The sequence below is a fragment of the Malaya genurostris genome, chromosome 2, assembly GCF_030247185.1.
Source record: "Malaya genurostris strain Urasoe2022 chromosome 2, Malgen_1.1, whole genome shotgun sequence".
Lineage (NCBI taxonomy): Eukaryota > Metazoa > Arthropoda > Insecta > Diptera > Culicidae > Malaya > Malaya genurostris.
Window position 1 is genome coordinate 326,824,573 of NC_080571.1, and position 25,881 is coordinate 326,850,453.

At 37.3% G+C, this 25,881-nt stretch overlaps 2 protein-coding genes across 11 annotated transcripts in view; both read left to right on the forward strand.

Moving 5' to 3' along the window:
* Window positions 1–25,881, forward strand: part of LOC131431442 (uncharacterized) — a 400,265-nt gene that overhangs the window by 297,576 nt on the left and 76,808 nt on the right. The gene's annotated exons all lie outside the window — the stretch shown is intronic.
* On the forward strand, window positions 20,180–21,935 carry LOC131431443 (1,5-anhydro-D-fructose reductase-like). 2 transcript variants are annotated; one of them, XR_009229675.1, is made up of 5 exons: window positions 20,180–20,563; window positions 20,627–20,794; window positions 20,870–21,403; window positions 21,500–21,754; window positions 21,827–21,935. XR_009229675.1 is itself a non-coding variant. In XM_058597165.1 (4 exons), exons 1-4 carry the CDS (start codon window positions 20,489–20,491, stop codon window positions 21,698–21,700), a joined length of 978 nt encoding a protein of 325 aa, XP_058453148.1. In that variant the 5' UTR covers window positions 20,180–20,488; the 3' UTR covers window positions 21,701–21,930. The 2 variants fall into 2 exon arrangements, 1 of the variants encoding a protein (XP_058453148.1); XM_058597165.1 differs by having other exon boundaries at window positions 21,500–21,930.

Consider the following 25,881-nt stretch of genomic DNA (forward strand, 5'->3'; position numbering starts at 1 on the left):
GCCCGATTCTCTCGATCCCCGTCCCTGTTCACCATCTTCATTGGAATTAACAAGATCTTTTTTTTTTGTCACTAACTTTTTCGTTCCCCTTTCCCTGTTTTTTCACCATCTCGATGGCAACTAATTAGATCTCTGTCGTTTTCAAACATTTTGTTCCCACACCCCTTTTTTACCCCGTTTCCCACAATATTTACTTCTTTTTTTCATTCTCTTCCGTAACATCACCATCACCGGAAGACCGCTCCAGTCAATGACCAGCATGCGGGCCACCCGCCGGGCCTTCGTAGCCTGGGGGTGTATCCCGCGGACCCTCACGGACCGAAGAATGCGGCCAACATAGAAAATTACCATCGCCATCTGGAATCATCTCATCCTAAATTCAATTCACCGGCCACTACCGATCGCCAGATACTATATTACATAATGATACTACTCTAGTTTTAAGTTAGACGATAATTAAGATTAGTAAATACCCTTGGCATCTTAGAGCTTAAGCAGTGTGCCTTAATATTATATTATATTATTGAATAAAAAAAAAACTGAGTCGAACGGTATATGACACTCGGCCCTCCGGGCCTCGGTTCAAAAGTCGGTTTTCACAGTGATTGCATAACCTTTCTATATGAGAAAGGCAAAAACTTTAACTTTCCCACTTTTTAAACAGAAAGATAGTTCTATTATAACTGTATTATAAATTGATTCGTAAGTACACTGAGGTCTCTTTTTACACAATTTTTATGCGATATTTTATGAGACTTTTTTACGTGGGAAGCTACGCAGTTTTTTTACGCTACGTTAAGATCTGGTGTTATTGCGAAAAAAAATTGTAGGTGGGCGTTTCATGCATTTCTAAGACATTCAGCATAATTTTTTTTAGTTTTCGGTTTTTTCACGCAGATTTCCAAAGTTACGCGGATTTCCGAAGCTACATGTTTTTTTACGCAGATTTCAGAACTTACGCGGTCTCGGGGTTTTGTTTTTATGCGCAGATTTTTTTACGTGCTACGTATCTCCCATGTTGAAAAAAACTTCAGTGTAATGGTATTTAACAGAATCGGTGTGAGCATTTCTGGCACTCGAGGCGAACTCAAAAATAGTCGCCCCACAATTTTAAACAAACACCATGAAGACGAATGCACATTGTTTCATTTTTCTGCAAGACTATCTCAAGTAACATTAACAATTTCAGTAAATACTTGTAGCTCTCTTGAGTGTTACATCATAAATCTCGCATTGAAACTGTAAATTCCACAAAAGCATTCTGGAACCCATTATAAGATATATTGCAGCCAAGTGAACACTTCTTCATAAGGTTTATGAAGCAAAGTGAAGAACCAGCATACCCCTGCGATAAATGTACTTCGAAATGATTCAGATACATTCCATAGTAAGAATTTTATTTACAACATTGAAAATTTCCCTGAATTTAAAAAAGCATAAAACAGATAAAATAAGAATTATAAATAATGAAAATTATTTTTTCTGTGATTTATCGTAGTTTTGATATAAATCAGCTACTTTGCGTCAAAACTAGAGCAAACGATCTGCAAGTGAAACATAAAAGTCAATCGTATTTTCTCTTTTTTTTTAATTCTGACATTTATTTTATGTCAATAAATGCAACGGTAGAACATCAAAATGGCGAACATGAAATTGCCCTTAATGCAAATGACACTTAACCTGAAAATTAATAAATCGTACTGATATCTTTTTACCCCTGACATTGATATGAAATGAAATTTATGAAAGTTTTAAAAAATCGACCTAAAAACTATCATATTTCTTGTAAAAAGAGGAACTTATTATAGCTGTCATGAAACCATAGGAATGGGTCGAAAATCGATAATTATTTTTTGATTTCAAATGTGTTGAAACTTCGAATTTTAAAATTTTAAAATTAAAAAAAAAAGTTTAAGCCGACTCTGGTATAATTTTGAGATTTTCGAAACAACCTTTTTTTCGATGCCAAATGTCTTAGAATTTAAAATTTAAAGCAAAGCAATTTTTTCCCAAATCGAGACCTAAAATTTCAAAACACGACTCGACTCGACTCTAGAACTTAGCAAAAAATTTCGAGATTTCAGAAATCGAAAAAAAATATTTTTATGCCAAATATATTAGAATTGTATGAAACATCAAGATCTAGTGTGTTATACGAATAAAATAATTTTTAAAATCGACTCTCCGGTACTTGAAAAAAATTTAAGATCTTCGAAATCAAATATTCTCTTTTTTGATCATTTAGGGGTTAGCCAAATTTTGTGCTAGGGCACATAACCGTTTTTATTATTTTCACGTTTCGTCTTTGACTCATCAGTGCAGAGCATTTTGATGCCAAATGTCTTTAGAATTGTCTGAAACTTCGAGATAGTGTCATCTCAAAAAAAAAAAAATTCAGAGTAAAATCGACTCTGGAACTCTCAAAATTGCCAAATGTCTTAGAATTGCATAAAATGTCGAGATCTGGTGTTATGCAATCATTATGAACGCTTAGAATCGACGACGAAGTCTGTTGAAACAGAGAGGCCAAATTCCACAAAAGAAATGTAATTCCATGACTTTGCTTTGTACGGACAAGTCGATTCTAAAGACTGTCCCAGAAAGTATGCACGTACATTGATTTCGCTGTATATAATTCACAAGTGTTAGATATTCAAATTTCATTCGATATACTGATAATATTAGACTACAACAACAGAATGTTATCGATTTTCGAAATTGCATGTACATTTGCTTCTTAGCCATTGTAGACTAGCTGGCGAACGTTCCTCATTAAATTCCGTACAGACTTCTTGGCGACAAGCTTTGACACTTTTTTCCAATCTTTTTCGAACTGTTGAATGGTTTCGGCTGCTGAGACATGTTTCCTAAGATTTGCCTTCGTTAACGCCCAAAATTCATCAATTGGTCGAAGTTGTGGGCAATTTGGTGAATTCATGTCTTTTGGACGAAAGTGACATTTTTGGTAGTATACCATTCTACCGTTGATTTCGAGTAGTGGCAAGAAGCAATATCTGGCCAGAAGACAACAGGATCCTTGTGGCTTTGAATCATGGGTAGAAGTCGTTTTTGTAAACATTCCTTAATGTATGTTTCGCTGTTCATTGAAGCAGTGGTGATGAAGGGTTTCGAAATCTTACCGCAGCTACAAATTGCTTGCCAGACCATAGCTTTCTTATCAAATTTTTCGACTTCAATCGATGTCTCGGATTGGTTTAACACTTGCCCTTCTAGCACCGTATAATATTGTGGTTTGTAATGAGTTTCACGTGGGTTTCGTCGTCCATGATTATGCAGTTCAAATTTCCAGCAAGAATCGTATTGTACAGCTTTTGAACCCTCGGCCTGATCGATGCTTCTTGTTTCGGACTACGTTTTGGTTGTTTCTGCTTCTTATATGTTCGAAGATTCAAACGTTCTTTAGCACATTTGACTCCGAAGTGCCTACTTTTTTGCCACATCCCGAACTTAAACCTCCTTCTTTTGCTCGAACGCCTTCAGTATACGTTTATCCAACTGAGGGTTAGCAGGACCTTCTTCAAAGGTGTTATCCTCACCGAACTTCCTGATTGCATTTCGCACGGCTTTTTCACTTACACCTTCCATTTTTGCTATCTTTCTCAGTGACAGTCCGCGTTCTGTGCACCATTTGTACACAATTTTTCGATGTGGTTCTGCTGAAAGTCCCCGCATTTCGAAACAAAGTAATGAAAACGAACAGCCACAAAAATTGGCAGGTTCTGAACCATTGCGCAATGACAGCGGTTTTTGGTTTCGTCCATACTTTCTGGGACAGTCTTTACTTGGATGCATAATGTCACACCTGATAAAAATCATCCAGCACTCGATGATCGATGTCGTTTAGCATCTCTAATAGGAAAAATCAGCAGAACTCGGACAAAAATCATTGCTTCTTATGCAAGGCGAACGGCGTATAAAAAATCACAGAAAGCTGAGGAGCATAGAATCCTTTTCCACGTACCGCACAGAATGCAAATCGATTTAATACTAATTCCGATTGTGTTACTAAGTTTACATAGTCACTTCCATTCTATGCGAAATGGAAAGAGATTTAAAGTATACGAAATTTTCGTCTCTGATAGGGGAAACTGTGGGTACGGCTTGGTAAACATAGAAAATTATACATTGTTCATTTACGGGTTATAGTTATATAGTTTTATCTATTCGAATCGATGCAACCTGACCACTCTTTGCGGGTTTTTCTAGGATTTTGAATTTTCATTCCTGTATAGAATTCAAAGAGTAGTCCTACTTCAAAACTTGCTATATCAGCGCGCATTTGATTGAATTAAGAATTTCCTTAAAATGCCCGGTTGGCCAAACAACTTATAATGAGACAACATTTCATTCAATTCAAAAATGATGTTCTTTCCGTAAATTGACTTTAAATTTCGAAATTCGATTTATTTCAGTGCAGGATCGGTCAGACGAATTTTGTGCCAAATCATATTCAAACCTGGCAGCACCCTGGCAGACGTGACATGTAGATTTGTTAACGAAAATCAAATTTGCGTACCTTGTTTTTCCATAATTAATCCAGACTGTCTAAACTTATTTATCAACAAAAAAATTACAGTAAGTTTTGGAACATGACAAACCATTTAAAAAGAATTTTTTTCGGTTTTTTAATGATATCAAACTAACTATAGATTATAAGAGGAGAAAGAATATGAAATCATAGAGCCATAGTACTCAAGGAAGAGCAAGGATGTGAAGAATAAAGTGCGGAAAAGTGAGACGTGACAAGGGTCATTTAAGTAAGCAGAAGGCTTCTCGTATCTAAACTTTTACCTTCTACCAGAGGAGTCGAACTTAGGCATCTTAGCGATACGAATTATCCGAGTCTCTGATATGTCAGAAAGTAAAGGCAAAGGTCATTTGCCCTTTACTGTCCGAACCGGCAAATGACCTTTGCCTTTACTTTCTGACATATCAGAGACTCGGATAATTCGTATCGCTAAGATGCCTAAGTTCGACTCCTCTGGTAGAAGGTAAAAGTTTAGATACGAGAAGCCTTCTGCTTACTTAAATGACCCTTGTCACGTCTCACTTTTCCGCACTTTATTCTTCACATCCTTGCTCTTCCTTGAGTACTATGGCTCTATGATTTCATATTCTTTCTCCTCTTATAATCTCTAGTTAGTTTGATATCGTTAAAAACCGAAAAAAGTAAAAAATACTGACTGACCAGAAGTCATAAATAAAAAAGTAAAAAAAAAAACTTAAAAAGAATCTTCATACTAAGCTAAGTAACTATCACGAAGACATCAAATAACTCAGATCAACCGTTATAGCATAGTCAAACTGTATTACGACCACTAGCATAGCGCTGCTAAATATATTAAGGAATGTGTCGGTTTTCCTTTTATAACGTTTTTCTGTAAATGCGGTTTTCATAGGTTTGCATCCTAGTTAAATATCTTTTAAAAATTCCACATTTACTCCAGCCGATTTTTTGTGAAAAGTCAACTTCTCCATATTTTAAACAACTTTAAATTTTAAACAACAGGCGCAAAAAATTCTTGTGGGACCCAAAAGGAACACGAAATGTTCGGCGTAGCGATAAAATAAACCTTTCCATCCTTTTCCCATACAATCTTTTCCAACCCTAGTATACATTCTTATTTCAATGACACCACGACATTTTACTCATCTCCGATTTGACTAAATTCCTAGTTAGAATAAGAATGATTTTTATATTATAATACTGTTGTGATGAAAGAGCAAAAACACGAAAGAGGTTTGAGAACATCATATCCTGATCAACATATCTCATTTTAACTATTACTCTTTTTTACACTTGTTAGAAAATTTTTATATTTTAACTACTAACGAGATCAGACTTATACCAGCACTTGCTACGAAAACAGCTTTTTGATATAAACTTGCTACGGCTTGATGATCGGGATAGCTTCAGTATTTTTGAACCGAAACTAAATGTGTCCTACTCCTATTCACAACTAGGACCTTTCACAAATAAATCCACTTTAATCTGTTGAAGGCAAATCAACGGACTGACTGACTGACTGATGAAATTCAATACAAACAATTCGTTTCTTCCACTGCAAGAAGTTTGTGTTGTGCTGCCACATTCCTCTCAAACCGCTACATAGTCAGAACTAGAAATTTGATTCGTTCAGAAGACGAATTGTGAAATTGTTTCATTAATGTGATGACTACATTAAAAAGAACATGGCGGTCAAGTTTGTTTTGTTGGAATCTTGGCCCTTGTACGAAATCCGGAAATCAAAATGACAAATGACATCACAACAATGAAAAAACGACGAAAACTTTCGTAGCAAGTAGTTAGATGATTTATCGTGTATTATTCAACAATGACCATACTCACAGAGAAAGTTTTCAACCCGTAGCAAAGGTTTTTCTGTGCTATCGTTAGGCTCGCTACTGCCCCTCGCCCAGTCTCGGAAAGCGAGAAAATTTCCCACAAAGCTTTGCGGGAAAGATGATTCCTTGATACAGTAGTTTCTCCCATTAGAAGACCAGCCAAAGCACAAATCATACCATATCGATGCAGAATCAATGCTTCAAGACGGCTCGGCATGGGACGGGTTAGATAACCACCACATACTTGACATGTGCACCGTCTGGGATGAGTCATTGATTATTTCCTGTTGATTACTTCGGTCGGTTCGATCACTGCGCTCCGAAGCGGTTCTCCGGCGCTTTTACCAGGGATTTTAATAGAATTAATGCCGAAGTTTTGTTATGGTTCGGATCATTTGCTGCCTCGGGCCACAAGAGAGAGAGAGGGATACTCGGCGTAAATCGAGGAAATTAATTTGATTGTGGGCGATTTTCTGTTATCGATGCCGAGAGCAGTTTAATTTTGTTGAGGAAAGTTTTTGCACGCTCACGTGTTGCCATCGGTAGTAGTGGCTATCGATTCTATATTTGGAATTGACCTTTGGTGGTTTTACCTTTTTTTATATATATAAAAAATAGGTATAGAATTCGCTCAAGCTTTCGAAAAATTTTCCGAGACCCGAAGGGCCGAATGTCATATACCAATCGATTCAGCTCGACGAACTGAGCAAATGTCTCTGTGTGTGTGTGTGTGTGTGTGTGTATGTGTGTGTGTGTATGTGTGTGTGTCTGTATGTGTGTTGTCAACTAAGAGGTCGAGATCTCAGAGATGGCTGGACCGATTTTGATCAAACTAGTCGCAAATGAAAGGTCTCCCCGTCACCCAATCAGGAATCAGGAATCAGGAATTCCTATCCAACAAGCCATAGATTGTTAAAATCCGTCCATTTTTAACGGAGATATCGATATTTTTGTGTAAGCCTTATTCCAGTAGAAGGAATTTTGAGCGCTGTATGAAAAAGCAATGCTTGGGAGCAACATGAAACACGATTTTTTATACTGTTACATATAATTGTTTCTAAGTACCAAAAAGACTGTGTACAGCATCCTTTTTTATGAGAATTTGCCTCGGACCAATTTTAGCACGGTTCATTTTTGGCAACATAATCATTCGAATATGGCATATGTAAACCAGATGATACCAGCATTATCGAGTTGGAAGCAATTCCATAATTATATTGATTTAAACTATTTACAGCAATAAATGCTGGAAGAACATGACTTCCATATACCATACGACTCAGTTCGTCGAGATCAGCAAATGCGTGTGTGACAAATAATTTCACTCAATTTTCTCGGAGATGGTAAAACCGTTTTCTACAAACTCAGATTCATATGAAAAGTCGTATACTCCCAAACAAGGTTTCTGAATTACGTTTGGATCCGACTTCTGATTGCGGAACCACAGGATGATATGTGAAACGAAATTAAAATAATGCAATTAATTTTTCTCGTAGATGGCTGAACCGATCTAAGATTCAAATGAAATTTAAGAATCATCTATGATTCAAATGAGAGGTCTTAAAATCCTATAAAACCTCTTACTTTTTAGTCAGATCCGACTTCTGGTTTAGAAAATGCAGGGTGATTAGTATAAAAATGTCCATTTCACATAAATTAATCAGATTTATCGCGTTTGCAGATTTGGATAGTCGATTACCAAATAAATTTATTTCAGTTTGAGCGGTATTCGTTTTTGGATTCGGAATGTACCCCCAAATTTTAATTCGCACTACAATTTCTCAAAGATGTCTACACACTGCTCAGGTGAATTTAACTGATTTCAGCTACACCGATTTTAGAATTCCGGTTCCAGTATCGAATCGATTCTCAAAGCTCAATCATTTTCTCAAAAAAGACCAAATCGAACTTCAAAAACAAATATTACAGGACTTAAGGTCCCATACAAAATTGGTGAATTTTATCCGATTCTGGAATTACAGATGATGAGTTTATAAATTTCATGTAAATTGTTTGGCGTATTAATTTATGGTCAATCGAATCATTTTGGGTTATGCTAGTTCCTGAATACCAGCTCTGGAAGTACCATAAATAATGACGAAAAACTCTAAATTTTAACTTACTTCGACATGGAATGTTCAATCGATTGTCACACGTTAGGATTGAAATTTGATACGATTTGCAGTTTCGAAATTACAGGGTAATGAGTGATTAAAATCTCAATTTGCCGTTTAAAACGACGATAATTAAAATAATGTCATGAGAACTAAAACACCTAAGAATATTCATGCAAAAACACATGCGTATTGATAAAAAAAGGTATCATCTCACTGCTAGGTGGATTGATCACGTTTTTCTCTATTACCTTTTCAAGCTACCAACTATTGCAGATAGTTGCATTAACGAAAATGTTTGATCTACAGGGTCCGGCACTCGAAGTGTAACCAATTAAAAAGGCCATAAATTCAGTTTGGAAAATTACTTTTACTTAATTCAAAGTACAAAATGTGTAAAAATAATACAAAATTCAGAATCAATTCACTTTTGCTCAATATGACCACCTTTTGCCTCGACTTGATGACTTGAGAGAGCGAAGGAGTTGCTTCGTTTGGCCGAAAGCGGTCAATTTCCGAACATTGTATTTTCTGACGAGAAAATTTTTCCAATTGAGCAATTCGTAAACTCAAATGCGCACAAATTCGCTTCAAATGCGCACAGATTCTGAATAAATACACTTTCCACTAACAGTTTTCGTGATTTTTACATATTGGTTTAGAAATTTATATATGGATATATCGTAACACATGCGAAAAACATCAAAACAATTTTAAGCAGTTTCAACAAGACTGTCCTTTTTAGTTTTTAAATGGATTGTTTGGCTTTGACACTTCTCATGAGTTTTTGGCTAACAAACTTGTTAATAAAACCAGTTCTAATTTTTGTTATCTTCGTGCTGTCCTTCAGCAATTATGGTAATAGATAAATAGAAACAAATTTTCGGATTTTAAAACCAAAATTTGTTGTCAATGAGAATTCCGTGTTGGATTGAAATATTGCTGGTTTGTGTCCAGTATATTCGCCAACTAAACACATTCTCTAAAAATGTGAGTTTTTTTTAGCAAAGTAAATTCTCAATTTTAACAAATTTCATAGTTATTTTGGAAATTTCGTGATTAAAATCAACTAATTCAAAAACAGTAATACGAATTAGGCGCAGAGCTAATTTCGGTCGGTCCATGTGTGCTTCCTCGATCATATACGATTACTATTGATCTCAAGTGCTACGATACCGTCCTACTACAAATGGTATCCTACAATAACAAAACTAGTTGTACATTTTTCATACAATTGAAATAAATTGCTTGAAGTAGTAAGCTTAGTTTCAGAAAGCACTAATATGCATGACACGGAACGTTGGTAATAAAACATTTCGCAAATACTTACGGGTAAGTTTTTACAGTCGAAAAATGAGTGCGAAGAGTTTTCTTTTCTACTAGTATCGGAAAAGATGGACGCTGTTTTCAATGTTCAAGCGGCAAAAAAAACAAACTGTGAAATAAAGTTCGTCTACCTGACGAGAACATGCATTCCTATGCATTCCGTGCGTACAAAATTTCCTTTCATCTAGCTCTGGCACATTTCCGGACAAGCTCCAGGTTGGGAATAGACTCGGAGAACCCTTCGATCATAAAATTGCAATATCGCAGTTTTTGATTTTTGCGATAGTTGATTTAACTAATTTAGTTTTGATTCAACCAATATGGTTTTTGATTTGCATATATTCAAGTAGTTGAAAAATATGTTGTTTTGAATGCTGTCAAATGCCGGAGACAGTTGAAAGCAAAACAATATTCGCAATGCAAAATCAACAACTATTTTAGTTGAAATCTGTTCGCGTCGCTTCAAAATGTCAATAAAAACAACATCGATGGTTAAAGCGTTTGATGAAATTGTGTTCATTTGATTTGAGAAATTTATGATTCCATAACAAGTGTTTATCTAACAGCGGTGTTGTGATAAAGTTAACCTTGTTCAAGATGAAAAGATTTGGTGACAACTTAGAAAAGATTAATGAATGATCATCTCGTAATCTTTCAGGTATACGCAAAAATTTTATGCTTCAAATTCGATCATTGATTTACTTCCAGCAGACTGTTTTACTTCTAGCTGTTTGATACCGATGATGATGTTCATGCATTAGCAATAAAACGCTTTTTGACATGAATTTAATTTATGAAAGTAACAGGAGCGAAGGGTTTCAAACACACAGAACGCGCTGCGATTGAATGGCGCGTTAGAATTGCCGTCGCAAAATTCCAATTCCCAGCACCCAAACTCATATAAATTGACTAAAATTTTCGCAAATCAATAACATTGTTCGAGTTGATTCAACTATTTGCAATGTCTAAAACAAATAAAACCGATTTAATTTGCACCTAACAGAATTTTGTTTCAATAACAACACCAGTTATTTCAATTAAAATATTTGTTGAAATTGAAAGGTAATTCTGGAATCTAAGAATTAGTGAGGATACAATTGACAGCTTTTTTTCAAACAGTTAAATTAGTTGTTTCAACCATCGTTTCTGCTAATCGAAAAACAAAAATGACAGTTTAGTTAAAACAACAATCGATCAGTTGTACCAAATTTTAACCAATCGAATTCAGAAAATCAACTAATATTCTGGTTGAAATGGGATCGCGGGTGGTTCCGTGGAGTATTTCGAACGCAGATGACGCGTTTTGTTAGGGCACTTATTATAACTAATTCCTTAGTTCGTTGTATTATACCGAGACAGTTTAAATCATCATTAATCGTCGGTAATGTACGCCGGTCACAAAATCAAGACTGCCCGACTGACAAGATACTCCCAAGACAAGTTTTAAATACTGCTCGGAAGTATCGAAACACTTCCGAAAGGTTATTTGCAGATTCGAAATATTTTTCAAAAATTTTATCTTGATCTTACCAAAAATCATTTCTAATTATCCTTTGCCGTTGATTACCAATTGATTCATACAAATTATTTGTCGTTACGCACTCTACTAGTTTATACTAACTTTCATAATCATAAACTTTTTGTAAGCTATTGTGATTGTTTTTTTTTCCTTTCCTCTACTCACGTCATTGAGTTTCTACAGAATCGTTAAAAGCATCGAATGAAGCGGGTAAAAACTTCACTCCAATCTGGTCTTGGATCTGATATTACTATAATGAAAAAGGCGCAATTGACGCCCTTCCCGGGATGAACAGTTCGCTGCAGGAGAGAAAGTGAGAGAGAGTATCATGCTAAGTACCCATTAAGATTCACCTTTCTTTCGAGCTTTCCGTGGCATCCCATTTCATTTAACTACTGACATCACCATTTCTTCCCGGCACCGCTCGGAAAAGCAGACCAGCAGACAAATGCTGATGAGATTAATAGTTAAATAACTCGCTGAAAATGATTATTGTTTCATGGAAAGTTGGCTTTTATTGCACGGTTCGTGGGCGAATGCGCTTTGTGTTCGCTTGGTTTTTGTTTGGCACGCTCGTCCAGTGCATCTGCAATGCTAATGTTTTCCATTGTGCCGAGAGGGAAGATGCAGTCGAAAATTGGACCGATGACGTTTGGAAAGAAGTGGACCGGTTTGTTGAGGATGCAGGAGGAGTCCGGTAATGAAAATTGGTTGAACGCTGGGATGGGTTTTTACGGAGAGAGGTGGTTTATGATAAAATAATAGTTTTTCAACCCTTCTGCTATTGTACACGAGACAAACGTGACAGCTTGCCTTCGACGGGAGACGCTGTTTGAGTGAACTGGTTTTAATTAAATGTCCCAAACATTTCATAAGCAGCGTCATTTTTGTTCGCCTAGAGTTATTCTAATGAATCTGCTCAAAAAACCTTACCAGTAAAGAGCTTCAACAATAACCATATCAGATTACCAGTTTCGTTGAAATTTTACTTCTAACGTTTCTTACTCAAAACCCGGAGACGCGTAATGCTATAGCAGACATCATCTCACAAACGGGAAGTTGCATTGCAGTACGACTAACTTTATTAAATTCCCCACTGTCCCAACTTGTAAGTTTACAGCTTTTATATCGCTCCCTTCTGGTCGATTCTTTCGCCAGATACCACAACTAGTGCTGTCAAGTTTGGCCGCAGAAGACACGGCAGCTTCAGCACTGGGAAGCATAAATGTGCTAACTTACTGCACGATTCTGGTATCCCGGTGTGTCGGAATGGAAATAAAAAATTTATTCCACGTCAGACTGCGTGACGTCTGTTGGTAAATAACTACCAACACACGGATGCCCCGGAGGGACTGGAGAAATGAGATTCGCTAAACTGCTTACGACAAAAAATGCGCACTGATATCATTTTACATGGCGGCAAGCTAAACTTCAGGTTTAAATCCAGGCACGTGTCGCTACGTGCATGTAAGTTGATAACAAACATTCAACAAAGTTGCCTGAAAGTAATATCAAACCGCGGTACTTTATATTACGAAGTGAAAGATGACATGGCCAATCACAGTTCTGTTGTTAGACTCGAATTTTCAATGTACTCCCCATTGCAATATGAGTTGAAATTTAAATTGCTACGTTTTAGGTTGGGTGTTTAGTCCTATGCTAGATTCGTTTTGGTTTTCTCTTCACAAAGGCTCTATAATCAATGTGAAAGAAACTTGAGATAATTCAATTTCAAGTTACCTGGCTAATAACGAAGGCTACCATTTTCGGAACTTGCATCTGAAAGTTTGTGTAGCGTTTTTCTTACCACTTTTCTAGACAATTTAGACAAGAAACATTTCCGCTCTAGGGAATGCACTAGAATTTTCAAGGAAGGCATAACTATTAATGCACGGGCTCGATCACAAAGCGAAAGTTTGTTATTCACTTAGGAACGGCCTTATATTCACATTACCGTTCAACGCCGTCAATCACATATTCAACGCTGCAATTGATATGTTGCTTCTATTCTCTGTAGACAGCGGCGGCCCCCTTGGAGAAAAATATCCCCAAGCTAATGTAGCTACTGAAAGTCAAAATTGAATAGCAAAACACATCGCTGCCGAAGTATGGCTAGGCCACAAAAACGTCGAAGGATGCATCAAACAACTTACTCCAAGTTGGAAGAAAATAGATTCTATTGCTCGGAATGAACAAGTTGAAATTCCACGGGAAAATCGCTTTTATCGCTGCCGCCGCCCCGTGAGACTGACTACCCTGGCCCAATGCCGCCATAAAGTGGAACATAACTTTCCTCGTCTTAACAAATTGCTTGGAATTGTGGGGTTGCACTTTCTGAAACGACAAAGTTATAGGACCGCTTCAATGCGGTTTCGAGTGAGTGCTGGTAAAGACGTTGACGTGTTTTTCGGTGGAAGCGATTCTTGCTACTTATTTCAAGCATTTAGTTAATGGTTTCATTCTGACTTTTAGTGACTTTGGCGACTGTAAAATTGCTAAGTTCGTCATAGCATGCAATTGAAGTATAGGCATTCTCTGTCAGTTCCTAGAGCCGTTGAGCCAGTCATTCAGGTACGAAATGTGGGAAGGAGAAAATTTACTGGATTGCGGGCTCTGCGGTTTAATTCGTTTTGTCCTCTTACCAATATTTGCTCTAACCGACGATTATTTATAACTTTTAAACTACTTCATAATGAAAATAGAAATTTTAAGATGAATTTGTAAATATTCGTCTCAATTCAAAACAGTTTTTTTTATTTCATACCAACGATCATTCCTTTCAATTTTACACGGTTAGTTTATAACGGTTGGGAGATTCCATTTCAACTCATTAGTGAATCAGAAGTTCAAATTGAAGTGCCATTATTCATTACAACTTCAACCAATAAGCAGACACATAATTAATAATTTAGAAATTTAAGTACAATTTTTCTTCTGATTACTTGAACGTAATTAGTGAAACCTCAGTAACGCTTTTTTTTTCATTTTACAGTCGCAAAAAAGGAGGTAAAATCTATTCATATCATTATAATTAATCTACACCGCTAACGAAATAAAATTGTGCATGTGAACATTTTGACAAACATATGTCTTAAAAAATTTGCACTATAATGTGGAAAATCCGTCTATGTTACATCATAACATAGTCAATCGAGTTTTTCGTTCGACAGTAGCTAGCCTTTCGGGATTGGTTGACTCTTGATCAGAAACCAAAACTTAGCGGCAATCGGAGAACCAACATCGAAACCCTGCGGAATGCAGAGCTGAAGCTGATTAAGAGAAACCTAACTTTAATCGAATGAGCAGTTGAAGATTGTCATCGATGATAGGAGAATTTAATTTAGTTTGAGCTTTGGGAACTGAAAGATTTCTAGCTTCGATAATGTAATGATTCAAATTATCAATTGCTGTGTCGATGTCCGCAGAATTTTCTAAAATAGTTTCATGATCCACATGATTTTCAATGTGAGATCTGTAATCCAACCAATTAGCTCTATGATAGTTGAATATAGAACTAATTGGATTAATTATAGCTTCGTTGGAAAGTCTGAATGTTACTGGAAGATGATCCGAGTCAAAATCAGCATGTGTAATCGGTTCACTACTAATGTGACTTTGATCTGTTAGAACCAGATCAATTGTAGATGGGTTTTTCACGGAAGAGAAACAAGTCGGATTACTGGGATGAAGAACGGTGAAGTAACCAGCTGAGAGTTGATTGTGAAGTATTTTACCATTACTGTTATTTTGCCTACAATTCCACTGGACATGCTTAGCATTTATGTCCTCTATTACGAAAAATTTCGATCGATATCTTGTGAGTTTTTGCAAATCGCCTTTAGAGAAATTTAATTGTTCGCCAGTGCATTGGAATGGCAAATATGCTCCAGCGATGAAATAAATTTCATGAATGGTTTTAACTTCGATTCCCAAGCTTTCAATAACTTTAGTATTGAAAGAAGGTAAAATGCGATGTTTAATTTGCCGTTGGACAAAAATGGCAACTCCACCACCCATTCCAGTAAACCTGTCAAATCGATGAACCTTATAATGTGGATTGCTTTTCAATTTGACATTTGGTTTAAGAAAAGTTTCTGTCAAAATGGCTATATGGATTTTGTGAACTTTGAGAGACTTATAAAATTCATCTTCACTCGATTTTAAAAATCGAGCATCCTTATTTAAAATATTCAAATAATTATTCAACATCACTGTTAAATTTTAAATTCATTATAATATTATTTGCAAATTGCCATCCGATTTGAAATGCTTCAAAAAGTGATGAAGTCGAATTCATTCGGATGATCAATTGAAAAAGTTGATCTTGTAGGTAGATCATTTTATTTTGAATTATATCGTCTAAATCGACATCGTTTAAAGAAGCGAGTGGTATTGAAGTAATATTGGTAGGTAAATTTCTATCTGTTACACTAGTGTAACTGCCATTAGAAGAAGATGATTTGGCCGATCTACCTATTAATAAATTGTGTTTGTTGAAAGATGAACTGGAAGGCGTTCCTGTGGTATTTAGGGGTATTTGTCTACCTGTTACCAAAGCGTAACTGTCATTAGAAGAAGATGATGACGGGGTCGATCTACCTGTCAATAAATTGTTTTCGTTAGAAGACGAATTGGAAGGCGTACCTGTTTTTTTTTAATTCGAAGGAATAAGTGCCTTAGAAGAATTAGGCGTTGCATTTGTAACGTTTTTTTCCTATTTTCAGGTATGTTCTGTAAATTTAAGATCGTTGATTTGACTCGTTATCTAAGCGAACGAGCATTTATTTTTATTTCAAATTATTGGATTTATGATTTCCATCGCAATATGAACATGAAAATTTATCAGTGGTTTCATTCATTGGACAAACGTCTTTCGAATGCGATTTACCACAATTCAAACACCGTATATCCATATGACAATTTTTGGTTCCATGGCCGAAGCCTTGGCAGCGACGATATTGCGGTAAGTTTACAATACGATTATGCCGTTTATAATGTTCCCAATGAATTTTAATGTGGGAAATGAAACGTACTTTTACTAAAGTTTTCAAATTGTTTATATCAAAATTTTCAAATTGGAGTGTATTTGGTAAAGTTCATGGGAAATTCCAGAGCGTGGTTTAGAAGTACCATTCGCTCTTTTTTCATAAGTATTACTTATGAAACCAAGTAATTCTTTAAATTCATTTTTAATTTGATTTAGTACTTTGATCATTTGATAAGCCTTTCAAGACAGCCTTGAAGGGTCTGTCTGATTTTATATCATATGAATAAAATTTATGAAGTTTCTCGGAGAAATATCGGATAAGACGTTCATAATCTTCCAATCCATCAACCAAGACTCGACATTCTCCTCTTCGTTCGATTTGAAATGAGACTTTTACTTCCGGGAGAAAAGTAGAAAGCTCAGTCCGGAATGTTTTGTTGTTTCTTCCCAGAACGACAAGCGTCCATTTTGGGAATTTTTGAACAATTTTCTTCTATGTCGCTGCAATCGGATTCATGAAGAATCTCTTGTAAGTTTGAGCCTTGACCTAAGGAAATCATCATATAAATTTAATCGTAACACAAGTCGTACAATCGCTCAAATATTTCAATATTTCATACATCTTAATATTTGAGTGAAAGAAACTTTTAAAATGCTGTATGGGATTTGTTTTTGTCTTTCAGAAGATCCAAATTGTGAAATTCTCTACGTTATTAAGCATTTTTCTTGAACGCGAAGCAGCCAAATGTTAGCTAAAGCTAAACAAATTTTTCTATCAGGTGTACAACTTTGCTTCCGCCGTTTTTTTTTTTTTTCAAAATTATAAGCTTTATTACGAAAAAGTGCTAACAGATGTATTATTCAAAGTATTGTCCGTCGCTAGCGACAACTTTCTCCCATCTTTCCGGCAATTTTCGGATCCCGGTTGGAAAAAAGGAGTCCTCTTTTGATGCTATCCATAAAACAATCCATTTTTCCTACTCGAAGGATTGAAAATGTTGATCTGCCAGGCCGTGCCATCGAACGGAAAAGGTGGAAGTCAGAAGAGGCGACATCTAGGGAATACGGCGGGTGGAGCAAGACTTCCCATTTCAGGTACTTTTTGACCACTTTTGCGACGTGAGGCCGAGCATTGTCGTGTTGGAGAATGACTTTGTCATGTCGCTCTTGATATTGTGGCCGCTTTTCTTTTAGCGCGCGACTAAGGTGCATCAGTTGTGTTCGGTAGCGATTTCTTGTGATGGTTTCACACGGTTTTAAGAGCTCGTAGTTAATCATGCCGAACTGGTCCCACCAAATACAAATCATAACCTTGACGCCGTGAATATTCGGTTTTGCCTTCGACGAAGTAGCATGCCCGGGCTTTCCCCATGATTTTCTGCGTTTAGGATTATCGTATCGAACCCACTTTTCATCACCGGTTACGATTCGATGTAAAAACCCCCTACGATTTTTTCTTTGAAGCAGTTGCTCACATACAAATAGACGGCGCTCGATGTCCCTCGGTTTGAACTCGTACGGCACCCAGTTCCCTTCTTTCTGAATCATGCCCGGGGCCTTGAGATATTTTGAAATGACTCGCTGACTCACTCCCAACGATTCGGCAAGCTCTTCTTGGCCTTGGCACGAATCTTCATCAAGCAATACTTCTAGTTGTTCATTTTTGAAGGTTTTTTCTCTTCCACCACCATGTTTGTCTTTGACATCGAAATCACCATTTTTAAAACGTTGAAACCACTCCCGACACATTCTTTTATTCAGAACAGCATCACCGTAAGTTTCTGAGAGCATTCGATGCGCTTCAGCTGCAATTTTTTTAGCATTATATCAGAAACGTAAAACTTCCCGCAAATGGCGAGAATTGGGCACATAAACAGACATTTTCGAGCATGAAAAATACGAAAACATAAACAACTGTCACTGAAACGGCGATGACAATTCGTTAGGCACTGTACACACTCACTTTAAAGGCACTATCATCTATGTATTTTGACCAGCCTCAGCCGGTACAGCCAACTATCGGAAAACGGCGGAAGCAAAGTTGTACACCTGATAGATTTGCACTGATGGTTGTTACCTTTGGTTTGCATAGAAGTAATCCTAATAGTTGTTTAGATAACATTCAGAGTCATAAGAACGACTGATTGTGTCAAATATTCCCCATCGATTTCCACTTTTCGTTTTCTTTTTCTCCAACGCATTCGACCAGCAGTTGGATGACGCAATCGCTCTTGTTAGAAGCGAAAATTACACTGCGAACGTTCAATAAGAATGGGGAACGGAATCTCATATTTGCCATTGACTGAAGCACCAGTTGAATAAAGCTCTACACCCATTGTATTTACGTACATGGAGACCAGCGCACTCGATGTATCTCCGTTCTTGAATTATCAAGGACTGAAGCTAGCAAACGTGCAACAAAGTCTATTTATAGATTTGGATGTTTCGTTTTTGGATCTATTTTTGCTCTATTTAACAATGGTTTCGTAATAAAAGTGGCATTACCAAAAATCTTACACCTTCATCCATTCGTTTCTTGAAAAAAATTGTGAAAATACTCAAACAAAGAAAAATTTATTAAGAAATCAAATCTAGAGTAATTTCGTTACACTTTCGTGTTGTGAAATTTTGGAGCTTTACCCAGTTGAGCATAGTGAAGAAAGACGTATTCCTACGTCTTAACTTGGATCAAAACTACTCCAATCGATAGTGATAGTCAGGAAGCACCGGAAACAGCGATCATATTTTAAAATGGAATTCACTCACTTTTTCAGACACGGCTTCACCAATTCGGATCCAACTTCCGATTTCGAAATAACAGAGTGGAGAGTTTTAAACATTTTATATTGTCACTTGAAGAGGCGAAGCAAAAATAAACAAATTCTAACCAGGGCCCAAAATTATTCCAATCGGTAGTCATTGTCAGTAGACGGTGAAACAAAGTGCAGTCACTTCAGAATATTCAAAATATTCGCTGCCTCGGAAAATTTGAAAAAAATTTCATGAAGCTAACTTTTAATACGAAACTTTGCAATTCCAATCATCATAAAAATTTCATGAATACCTAAGCCTTCCAATATAAAATAGTTCAATCCGTTCTCAACCAAATTACTAGCATATTCGAAATCAAATTCGATAAATAAAGTGTAACTAAAGCAGCCACTCTTAAGCCGCAGGAGATTCTTTGGCAACAAACGTACACATGTGAGCTCTCGGAAGAGGAAAGCCATACCAGAACAAAACAGGCTTTTGTGTATCTGCTCCCGTGCTCCCCTAACGATCCACCCCGAACAGTGGTACTACCAAGCAATTAATTATTCAAATCATGTCCCTGGTAGTGAACCTTCCGGAACACGTTCCACCGTGTGCATCTCACTGAGAGTTTGTAATTAGTAGAATTTTATCCTAACTGCACGCGCTCCCGTTTTACGGCCTGACACAGTGGTAGGCTGAAAAGTGCTTCTTGCCATTTGACAGGCAATTGACAGAAACCGGGTACAGGAAATTTATTTCCAACTAGCATAATTAGCGGAAGTAGTTTAGTTTGTCTGTGTTCAGAGGGTTCATTCAGTAATACCGAAGCTAATAGTGGTGCAGTCTTCGAATCACTGTTAACCGTTTGTGTTCAATGTACTGAACTAATTAAATTTTCAAACATGGGAAACGGTAGATTAATTTTCAGCGAACTTTGTGAACAACGGTACGAGTATAAACGAAGAGAATTGAATTGAATTTTTAGCTAGACTATAAATTTTATGTTACTCATAAGTACCAAAACGCGAAGCAAACCAAGTTTGCTTTTCTTGTTCGAAGTACCGATAAAGTTTCCTCGTGCAACAAAGAGGGGCTAATCTTCAACGTAGACAACAATTATTGAAGATAAAGACGTTTGACCATTGATGTTCCATGAAACACTCTGAAAAGAGCTGCATTTAAAATTTCACAATGGAATACGAAAATGTCTCACTCATTTCCATCGGTGCCAAGCAACGTCGGAGCAATCTCGGACAAAGCGAAAGATAAGATGTATTTACGCGTGGGTGTTCAGGTTTTTTTTTCAGTTCTTCGATTTGTCACGAATCTCTATTCCATTCAAACGCAGTGATACTCTCGGGATGGTTTTGTGCTGGTAGCTTAAAGATTCATTCGCTCTGGACGTTGACAGGTGCCAGGAAAATGTGGGCAAAGGTACCGCGTGTGAAACTCCTGAGCGGATACGAAATCCCACTTATTGGACTAGGAACCTATCTGGTAAGATGATGTACATGTTTGAAGGTGGACTCTCATCCATCCATTCTTTCCGCCAACCGCCAGACAAAAGGTGAAGCAGGTGTCAAAGCTATCAAGGAGGCAATCGACATCGGCTATCGTCATATCGACACCGCCTACAGATATGGAAACGAACGGGATGTTGGCCGAGCAGTGCGTGAAAAACTGGAGGAGGGCTACGTGAAAAGAGAGGATTTGTTCATAACCACAAAGGTTTGTTGAATGGGACCATTTGGAAGCAAAAACCGAGCCTATTGTGTGTGTGTGTGTTTGTGTGTATGCTTGCAGCTATGGAACACCTTTCACCATCCGGAGCACGTTGAAGAAGCTTTCCATCGTTCGTTGAACAATTTAAACCTCAATTACGTTGACCTGTACTTGATGCATATGCCGATGGGACTTGTTTTTCGGGGATTCAAAGAGCAGGATCTGGTATCGTACGACAGTTCAGGAAAGGTAGAGTGCTCCGATGTAGACTACTGTGATACTTGGAAGGCAATGGAAAAACTGATCCACTCCGGGAAGGTACGGAGCATTGGAGTTTCGAACTTCAACAGCAACCAGTTGGAGCGCCTTCTATCAATTGCATCCATCCGGCCAGTTACCAACCAGATCGAATGCAATCCTGGTTTCACACAAAAGTCCCTAATCGAGTTTTGTCGTAGCTTGGACATCACGGTGACAGCCTTCAGTCCTATGGGCCGTGCGAATAGAAGTGATTCTTCAAATCAAGTGACAGCCAATGTTCTCACCGATCCAGAAGTGGCCACTATCGGGGCAAAGTATGGAAAAACCAACGCACAAATCGTTCTACGCTACCTGGTAAACATTTTCTTCTCCGTGTCGGTTAAGCATAGATTCAAATTAGCATCAGACTGTCATCAATTTCCGTTGTAAATTTCTTCCATCCACACGCAGATCGACAGCGGCACGATACCCGTTCCCAAGCCATCGAATCGCACTGAGATGCTACAGAACATTGATATCTTCGACTTTCGGCTGACTCCGGAAGACAGCGCACTGATGGACCGATTCGACAACGGGAAACGAGCAGTTCCGCTGAAATATTACAGTCATCATCGGGATTATCCTTTCGAGGAGACGGGGGCTGCGCGTTGATGTTCTACGATAATAGATACGAGTGCTTCATCAGGCGACAAAATCTGACAAACGGTGTGTATGTTTATGTAATAAGAACAAACGCGCCAACGGAATTTGCTGATGCTGATAAATTTGTTTCCTTAGGCGTGTTCTGCTGATGTTAGGCAAGTTGTCGAAAATTTTATGATGGAATAACAAATTTATTAAACAATGTAATAAAACGTTGCTTGAATCTAGGAAATGAATAATTGAGTATTCATCTCGATGTATGGAAATTCTGTTTATGAAAAACATCATAAAGGAATCTCTGCTTGTATAAGAGAACTGCCTTCTATTCAGTCTATCCGATACGGATTCTATTATGCTCGGGGCAAAAGAACGGAAAATTTTGCTAATCTGGAAAGCAAGCAACAAAGATTGAACGTACAATCCTTGACTCGTCACTGCGTAGCAAATCAAACTGGACTGCTTGTTAAATCTGGCAGAACAAGTTTATCTTTACCAAGGATGAAACCATGCACCGATGCGAAATATACAGCTAAATGCAGTTGACTTTTACACTACTTATAGGAAAAAATATTCCTAATACTAGAAAAAAAAATCAAAGTGGAACTCGATCGAAGCTTGTTTAGAACTTTTCAAAGTTAGTTTTAATTATTGAAAATCAAAAAATTATCAAAAGCTCAATACACATTAAAAAAACGGAAAAAACCAATATGAAGATGAAATATTCTAAAAGCATCAAAACAGGTTTAAACCGTACATTTAACAAGGCACATTGTGTGAGCTCTATAATACCCAGGGCATTTCTTTGGATTCTTAAAACTACGATAATTTCATTAATTGTTACATTGCCGGATTTCGGTCACGGTGATCAACTCTGGGGGATCATGCGTCTAGCTGGTAGTCGGTAATGATTGATGTATTGGATCTTACATCTAGATCAGGGGTTCTCAAAGTGATCGATATCCTTTTTGCGGGGGTCAACGTAAACGAAAACTGACTATGGGGATCGACTAGGTTAAGAAATCGACCCTCTTTTGTTTGATATAAGTTGTTAATTGAAATGTTTACGCTAAAAAAGTTGTGTTTATTTGACCATCCGCAGAAATTGGTAAGTATTTTTCATCAATATTAAAAAGCAAGAAATTGAATTTTCAAAGGTTCGTATTACTAATTAGTTAACCGCTGAGATGGTGAAGAGACGGAGAAGAGGGGCAGACTCGTTTTGACAAAGTGTGAAGAACAAAAATGTCCACTGCGTTTGCGGTGTAATAATGCCATTCTCATTTTACTCATAACATCATAAATATTGCTCTAAAAACTTCAGTTCATTGAATAGAAACAGGAAAGTACGGCAGAACGAAATCTACCAAAATTTACAAATCAAAACACCCTATAGTTCCAGAACCAAATTCATGGAGTCCGCATTAAAACCGTGAGACTTTAAGTTTGCGAAAATCGATTTGGTCATCTTGAAGAAAAATAAGTGAGATCCTTTTTGCAATTTTTGACCACTGTTTTCAATACTTCCGAGTCCGAATTCAGAGGACTGGAACAGTCGAAGTTGGTTCGAATGGCCAACAAGCCAAAATTTCATTTGGAACATTTGAACACTATTTTCGATGTTTCCGGAATCGGAAATATGATTCGCAGTCTACTAACAGTTTCGAACTCAGTAGAGAATGAACCTTTCGGGTTTCACAGTGATTGTATAACCTTTCCATATGAGAAAAGCCAAAATTCCGTGAAATAATATTTTATTCTGAATATTGATGATAGAAATAGAGCTCTATGTCGATTAAACTAATAATAAAAACAAAACATGTTTTACTCCACCTAGTGGTGTAATGATGCCTTTCTCAAACAGTTTCAACATTCAAACAGTTATTACTCTAAAATGGCTTAAATTTCGGTTCGGTTCATCGTTTCAATGATGAGTCGAATTGATTCGGAAACGTGAAAGAAAATTCTGCACACTTGGTGCTCAGAAAGTGGTGTCACGTATAACTAAATTGCAAAACGGGTGAAAGTGCACCACACCAGTGTAAAAAATACTATCGAGAAGTTCGGTAAGACCCTTTTCGTGAAGGATTTGCCCCGATCCGGTAGGAAAACGGGTCCCAGCCAGCCCGGCCGGGACTTAAAAGTGGTTGAGTACATCAGGAAAAACCCATCGGCGTCGACGCGGGATTTGGCCAAGCACGGGATTTTGGTTCAACGGATCAAAGTTCGAAACTCCCTGAAAACGTACAAGAAACAGAAGGTGCCGAAAAAGTCCCTGGTACTGCAAGTTCAGGCCAAAACAAGAGCGCGAAAACTGTACGGATGCATCCTGATCGACGACGAAACCTACGCCAAGGAAGACTCTCGAGCGCTTACTGGACCGCAATATTATACGAAATCGGTGTACCAGGACCTGGACGATGCTGACACCACGTTGGCGATGGAAAAGTTTGGGCAGAAGGTGTTGTTCGCTTTTTTATTCAATAATCTATGTTGCTTACTACTTTTCGATGCACTCCTTATATAATACTGTGGTATTCTTCAAAATAATTCTCTTCGATTCTTAAAAAATAACCGAAATCGGTTTGTTTGACCGTCTCCTGATAAATACTATCAATTGGAAAAGATTTGAGGTCGATTTAGAATTTTTTTAAGGTTTTTCCCCATTTTCAGTGATGGTATACAATTTTTAACCCACTTCACCCTATATTTCCGGATCCGGAAGTCGGATCCGCATGAAATTCAGGAATTACGCATGGGACAGGAGGACAGGACTTTTCATTAGAACCTAAGTTTGTGTAAAAACGGTCGCGCCATCTATGAGAAAAGTTAGAACACATATTTTCTTTTTTTGCACATTTTACCCCATAACTCCCGAACCGGAAGTCGGATCCAAATAATGTTCAGGATTTTTTTATGGGACTCCAAGACCTTTCATTTAAATCTAAGTTTGTGAAAATAGGTTCAGCCATCTCCGAGAAAAGTTAGTGCAAAAAAACGTTACACACACATACACACACACATACACACATACAGACATTTTGCGTACTCCACGAACTGAGTTGAATGGTATATGACACTCGGCCCTCCGGGCCTCGGTTCAAAAGTCTGTTTTCACAATGATTGCATAACCTTTCTATATGAGAAAGGCAAAAAGGCATTAGCCGGTGTAGTTCTTTCTGTGACACAATGTAGTTCCTAAGGACAATACTGCAAGTAGTTCTTGGATATTGGAACATCCCTTAAGCATTTCCATAGTCTCAGAACATACTCAGAGGGTCCTCAGGCGCCAAAGCATCGGACGTAGTAGGATTGTTTATTTAATTTACACTAAAATGAAATGAATTTTGATAAACCTTTTCTACGCGAAAAATTTGAAATAACGCGATGTTTTATTTAATTTACGCGAAATTTAATTTACGCACGCTCGGCTCTGCGCGTAAATGGAGGTTCCAGTGTATTCCTCTAGATGCTTAATAATTTTCATAACAGTTTAACCACTCTTCTTGAGGTAACCCCAAAACATGGTTTTTGAACATCTTCTTCAGGAGTATTGAATCGCTCTCCACGCAATTTATTCTTCATGAAAAGGAACAAATATAAATCATTAGGTACCATTAGGTGGCCCATCAATTCGACGTTTTGGGTGCTCAAATATTCGGTTTTTTGAGCTGATGTGCGAGAGCTTGCATCATCAGATTTTTCACAGCGTCGATATTTTCTGACAAAAAAACTGATTTTGGACTACCTTCTTGAAATTCATCAGCAAGCGAACTACGATCACGATGAAATTGTTTTACCACTTTTATAGTCGCATAAGATGGAGCTACACTGCAAAAAGTCAAACTAAATAAAATGAAGCACTCTTGTCTTGATAATCCACGACGGAAATCGTAATAAATCATTGCACGGAAATTTTCACGATTTGATTCCATTTTTGCGTTAGGGTAAAGTTTTCATCTCACTGCAAACAAAACAAATAGCGATCAAATGACAGAATGTTCTGAAGATGGTAAAGGTTAAAAACGTCAAACATTATGATGGAAATGTAACATCCACCGGGCAACACTTAGTGTGGTCAAAACTAAATACATAAGTAACAACCTACGTATCATTTCAGTACGCCATTCGAATAGTAGCATAAAGCCCAATCCCACCAGAATAAAAAATTTTGTTCACAAAAACAACAAAAG